Source organism: Artibeus jamaicensis, unplaced genomic scaffold (assembly GCF_021234435.1).
Source record: "Artibeus jamaicensis isolate MK-2021 breed Jamaican fruit bat unplaced genomic scaffold, CSHL_Jam_final scaffold_614, whole genome shotgun sequence".
NCBI classification, from domain to species: domain Eukaryota; kingdom Metazoa; phylum Chordata; class Mammalia; order Chiroptera; family Phyllostomidae; genus Artibeus; species Artibeus jamaicensis.
Window position 1 is genome coordinate 6796059 of NW_026522050.1, and position 6612 is coordinate 6802670.

At 38.0% G+C, this 6612-nt stretch overlaps 1 protein-coding gene across 1 annotated transcript; it reads right to left on the minus strand.

Annotated features, from left to right (window-relative positions):
• Positions 1 to 709: 709 nt before the first annotated feature.
• LOC119040888 (olfactory receptor 1019) lies at positions 710 to 1645 on the minus strand. The gene has a single exon (XM_037133988.2). It carries the CDS (start codon positions 1643 to 1645, stop codon positions 710 to 712), a length of 936 nt encoding a protein of 311 aa, XP_036989883.2.
• Between the last annotated feature and the right edge of the window lie 4967 nt (positions 1646 to 6612).

Sequence of the window (6612 nt, forward strand, 5' to 3'; positions counted from 1 at the left end):
TATATGTGTAATCTAATGAACATGATAAACTAATGAACAAAATAGTAACAGAAGGTTAGATACATGAAAAAGACTGACAGCTGCTGAAAAAGAGGAGGGAGGCAGAATGAAATATGGTGAAGGGATTAACCAAAGAACATTTATGCACAACTCATGGACCTGGACAATGAAATGGGGATTGACTTAAGGAGGAAAGAGGGTGAGACAGGGTGGTGGGGAAAGGGAGAAAAGGCAGGGAAAACTGTAATAGCATAAACAATAAACATATTATATGCTACACAAGAGACAGAGCTTTCTACTGGGCTTTTTAAACTTATTATTTTTCACAACAAATTTATAAGGTAGATATTTTTGTTGTTCCCATTTTCAGATGAAGAAAAGGAAACAGAGAGATTAAATAAATTGCTCATAAAAATGATCAAAAATTTATTTCCCCTATCAAATCCTGTCTTCATTTCAAATTAATATGTGAGTCAATTTTAAATTAAAAAAAAAAAACTAATGAATTTTGCTTAGCATGTTTTTTCAAAAATACTAATTTCTATTTCCTCAGACTAATAAAGTTAAGGGTTACAGAAAGTTTTTTCGAAATTAAGATTCACTCAACAAATGGATGATAACTTAGGTAGTGTTTATTGGAAAGTTATTTGCATTTTTGATCTTCTGTCACCATTTTCTATCACTATCATTTATCTGTGATAACACATTTTCATTTTTGAGTTTTTTTCCCAATTAGCTTTTTGAAAGCGGCTTTCACATCCTTGTTCCGTAAACTGTAGATCAAGGGATTCAACATTGGGATGATGACAGTGTAGAACACAGAGGCCCACTTATCTTGGTCCAGGGAGTAGCTGGATGTTGGCCTCAGGTACATAAACATGACTGTGCCATAGAAAAGTGTGACTCCAGTGAGGTGAGACCCACAGGTGGAGAAAGCCTTAAGACGGCCCTCAGCTGAGTGCATTCTGATGATTGCAATGAGGATGAAGGCATAGGAGATGAAGATGATGAGGATGGTGCTAAATTCAATGAAGCCACACAGACTAAAGAGCAAGATCTCACTGATGTAGGTGTCTGAGCAAGAGAGGGCCAAGAGTGGTGGAATTTCACAGAAAAAGTGGTTGATGATATTGGAACCACAATAACTCAAACTGAAGGTGAGGGAAGTGTGAGCTACTAAACTCACCAGGCCAGCAAGGTAAGAGCCCAGCATGAGAACCAAACAGACTCGCTTAGACATGAGAGTGCTGTAGTGGAGGGGTCGACAGATGGCTACAAAACGGTCATAGGCCATGGCAGCCAGGACATAGCATTCAGCATCCACAAAACCTACAAAGAAAGCAAACTGGGTGGCGCAGCTGGAGAAGGAGATAACTTTGCGCTTTGTTAGGAAATCAGCCAGCATCCTGGGAGCAATGGCTGAGGAGTAGCCCAGGTCAACAAAGGAGAGGTTGCAGAGGAAAAAGTACATGGGTGTGTGAAGCTGAGTGTCTCTTATAATCAGGATGATCATACCGATGTTCCCCACTACATTGACCAGATAGACCAAGAGGAAGATGGCAAAGAAGATAATCTGAAGCTGAGGGTCCTGTGTGATGCCCATAAAGATAAACTCAGTCACCACTGAATGGTTTTCTTTATTCATCTTTTCAATTTTATGTGTGCCTCGATTTGGTTTATTGTTTGGAGTGATCCTTAAAAATCTTCCCAGTGATTAGACTCTGTGACTCATGTGGTAACTTACAGGTGATGGTTGTACACTAGGTGCCCAGTCTAAACAGAAGGTGTTATTAGTGTCCTGAGGATGGCAAATTCTGCTTCTCCAATGACCTTGATGCTCTGAGGTCATTTTTCATACAGTACAATTGCATGACCTGATCTATGCATTTATTCACCTCACTTAATCAGTGAAGAGAAGCCATTTTGAGTGTTCCTTCCTTTTTCCTAAAACAGAGCAAATGTGTACACAAATATGAATAAATATTAACTTTCATTGCATATAAGCACAAAAATAAAGAAATGAAATAACCAGGGATCTCAAAGCATGACATCGCATCACACACATACATACATTCACAGAAAGTGAAATACTTGGAGCAGAGGGTGAACGATATTAGAAAAAGCAGTGGATAATGACAATTTTGAATAAAAAGGAGTTACTGAGTATTAACAATAGGCCAGAACTTTGAATGCTTTACACATATTAATTTCATACTCACGACAAGCTTGTGAAATAGGTATCATCATTATCTCCATCCTATACTAGAAAAGAATAAGACAGGATATTCAGTAACTTCAACAAAGTGAACCAAAGTAAATAGCAGAGTTGGTTCTGCCTGACTTGAATCTTGAATAGACTTCTCTTTGTTGTTCACTGTTTATATGTGATTTGATGAAGGTGAAATCTCTTCATTTTTGTGCTTGCCCTTTTTCACGTGTGTTGCCTATCATGCATGGACACAGACTTAGTCTTTTGGCTTTCCTGATCTTAAGAAGCTTCCAGGGCTTTGGCTTGGGGTGTATGATGAGGGTGAACTCACAGTTGTGTCTTTGGACAATTTCTATTGCATAGCCAACATGTTGTTGCATAGCTCAGTTCAAAGTTACAAGTCAAGAATCCCTCATTCAGGGGGGAATAGATAAAGCACCATCCAAGTCTGAATTCACACAGGAACATACATTTTTAAAACTATTTTCACTTTAATTGGATGAATACTTCATCTACCGAAGAATTCTGAAAAGGATGTGGGCAAAAAATCAAGCCAAAACAAATGAAGTAATTAAGAAATAAGTAGCATTCTCTACCTAATCCCAAAGGCATAATTCAGACAGGATCACTTGGTTTATTACTCAGCAAAGACAAAAAAGCAGATAGTATAATGTGTCTTTTATGGGGGTGTGAATATTCATAACAGGTTTTCTTAAATCCCAGGGTGGATGAAAGTAGTATTCCTCATTTTATGTATATGATATAATATTTTATATATATAGCTAAAGTTCAACTAATCTGACACTTCGAGAAATGGTAGAATAGTGAGTAAATAACATATTTCATAGTTAACAATGAACTCAAATATTTTTTAAAAACTAGCAAAATGTTTAAAGACAGACCAACTGTATTTTAGATTTTGATGCACCACCTGCTTTTGTATGTTTAAATGAAAAGAATACTGAAGTAAAAGTTCAGAATCTTGGTTATATTCCTGTTTTTCTCCACTAATTAATGTTTGGACTTCATGAATTGTTGTATTGGATGCAGCTTTCTTTCTTTTTTTAAATTTATTTATTTAATTGTTGTTCAAGTATAGTTTTCAGTCTTTTACTCCCATCCCATCCCAGCCCACCCCCCCCAGTGCTCCTCACCTCCCTCCCATTTCTACCCCCTTAGTTTTTGTCCATGTGTCCTTTATACTTGTTCCTGTAAACCCTTCCCCTTTTCCCCTGAAATTCCCTCCCCTCTCCCCTCTGGTCATTGTCACTGTAATCAAAACAGCCTGGAACTGGCATAAAAACAGGCACATAGACTGATGGAATAGAACAGAGAGCCCAGAAATAAATCCAAGTCTCTACAGTCAATGAGTGCAGCTTTCTTAACTGTGAAATCAATGGGGCAGAGAATGCAAATTCTATGGACCTTTCTAAATCTAGAATGCTTCAAATTAAAATACTATGAGATACCTAAAAGCCAAATCCTAGCCTTGGTTTCCTTTTTGAATTTAAAATGGCATGGGCCCAGTGGCAAACAAACCCGTGCTCGAAGCAGCACTCAGCAGTGTAGTGTTCCCTTCCCAATAGGTCACATCAGTTTCTCTTTCGGTCCCCCAAACTGACCTGTTTTCTAGCTGTTGATAAGAGGTTGAATGTCTTCTCTTCTCTTGTTAGATTTTACTGAACAAATAATCTCAGAAGTATCCAACAACAGTGAGTCACTCTAGTAGTTTTCTCTGAGCTGCTTGCTCATCCCACCTTTGTTTCTGGATAAGGGAGGTATTTAAGTCTCAATCACAAGTAATCCCTAGAAGAAGTATGGTGAAATACTTTCTGCATTCACAGGAGACCCGAATACTTGATGAACTGTCATCCCCTAAGGATTTCATTTTCTCTTCGTTAAGCCCTAATAATAAAAGAAGGTAACATGGGAATTTTATCAGCCACTGCAGTTTTAATTATTGAGTCAACCATAAGGGCTGCATGGACTTTTTTACTTTACCAGTCTTAAGCCTACAGAGTGTGATTTTGATGGTAGTATAGAAAGATCTGTTTGCTGATTCCTGAAACATCTTTCAAAGAGGATAATACTTACCATGCTATATGGAGTTGTCATATTTAAATATACGTGTGGTAGCCAGCAGACTGTGAAATACCCAGTGGTGCTTTGCCTTTATAAAGGTTGACCAGCACTCTTACAAATATTACAGGGACAATGTTAAATTTATAAATTAACTTAGCAGAATTACCACTTTTATGTCATTCACTCTTGCTATCAAAGAACAAGTATGTCTTTATACTTATTCAATTATACTTTTGTATCATTCTGAAATTTTACTCTTTTCCTTTATAGAGGTTTTGCACATTTTTTTTCATTTGGTTATGCTTAGGTCTGTTTTGTTTGGCAATTATAAATGAGATCTTCTCTTTCACATAAGCTTCCTAGCTGGTGATGCATGTGTATATGAAATGGTCAGGTTAATTTTACATTTTGCTAATTTACTGAATTTTTTGTGCTTCTCTCTTCTTGATTTTGAATAAAACATTATTCATGGCTAGTGATAGTATGCAAGTATCCCCTTGGAGTAGTAGATCTATATCCTTTCAGACCCAATGACTTTGGGGGCAACTTTGCCCACAGAGTCCCCTTGTCTGCTACGGACGAAAATGAAACTACCAAGACATGATCTGCTTGGGGAGGAGAGGTGGTCAGTCTCTCAGAGGAGAAAGACCAAGAACCCCTTCCTCAACAGCTTTTATTGGGTTGTAATACACAGGAATACAGGTAAAGCTTATCAATCAATGTCAGGCAGCAAGGATCAAACAGTAGATAACATTTCAAAGAAATCTGAGTCAATGTCTGTCAGGTAAGGGTGTTGCAAAAACTTTGGGAGGCATCTCTTTTCCTGCTCAGACCCTTTTCATATGAATGAAAGCACTCTTAGCAAAGCAGGCTTCATAGGACTTTAGGAATTCTTTCTTATGCCGGATCACCCCGGATCCTGCTCTACCTGTCAAGGGGCTGCACTGCCTTCCCCATCATAAGTTTTTAGCACTTCCTGGATTAGAACCAGGAAGTGCTTCTCCCAGACAGAAATGGGGACTCCAGTTATGTCAGAATAGCTGAGGGGTGAGGGTCCATCACTCCCTCTTTGCTGCAGTCCCCCAAGTCCTTCCTTGATGGCCTCCCAAGTAATCATGTCTGGCTTAGGTTGCCACCGCTCTGAGGGGTCATACCTGTCTCTGACTAACTGACCAAGTGTTGGCAGCAGGGGATAAAGTAGAAGCAGCACTTGCTGCCAGAGATAAGCTTTGTCTCCTTAGTGGCTTGAATTCCGGAGGTCGCTCACTCACCCTTAGCCATGGGGAGCAGTTATAACTCCTGAAACCAGGCAGAGTAGTTCCCAACAAATGACATCTTTTTATAGTCATTTATATTGTCCCCTCTGCTTCTGACATGATCATAGATAATTTAATTTACCCACACACATAATTTAAAGAGAAGAAATAAAATTTAATAATTTATAATAAAATAATACATACTTTAGTAACTAACTGGTCAGGCATAACTACATTATAAAAAAGGTAAATGTTTTAAAAGAAATTATGCACCCCAGTGTTCATAGCAGCACAATTTACAATAGCCAAATGCTGGAAGCAGCCTAGGTGCCCATTTGTAAATGAGTGGATAAAAAAACTATGGTCCATATACACAATGTAATTCTATGCAGCAGAAAGAAAGAAGGAGCTCCTATCCTTCCTGACAGCATGGATGGAACTGGAGAGCATTATGTTAAGTGAAATAAGCCAGGTGGTAAAAGACAAATACCTCATGACTTCACCTATAATGGAACCTAATCAACAAAACAAACAAGCAAGCAAAATTTAACCTGAGATATTGAAATAAAGAACAAACTTACAGTAACCAGAGGGGAGAATGGAGGTGGTAAAGGAGGAAAGAAGAGGAAGGGTCATCAAGGAATGTGTATAAAGGACCCATGGACAAAGCCAAAGGGGGGTAGGATTGAAGGTGGGAGGTTGGGTGGGGGGAGAGGAGACAACTGTGCTGCTTGAACAATAATAAAAATAAATTAAAAAAAACTTCTTGAAAATAAAATAAATAAAATAAAATAAAGTCTCTGTAAAAGTGACAATTAAAGATTCAGGCTGATACATGTTTGTTATCTAGGCACCTCAAACAATTTTTTAGCTTTCTAGTTTATGGCATAAACTTCTGAATGATGAGCAGCAATTTGTGAAGTCCCGCACCATTCATTTTCCTCCTTGAGTTATTTAATAACTGCATTTGTGGCAAATTTGTTACATATATAATATCTGTTCAACAATATTCCATGTTTATATTTAAAATGTGTTTACATGTAAAATGGAGGTTAATGCAAACCT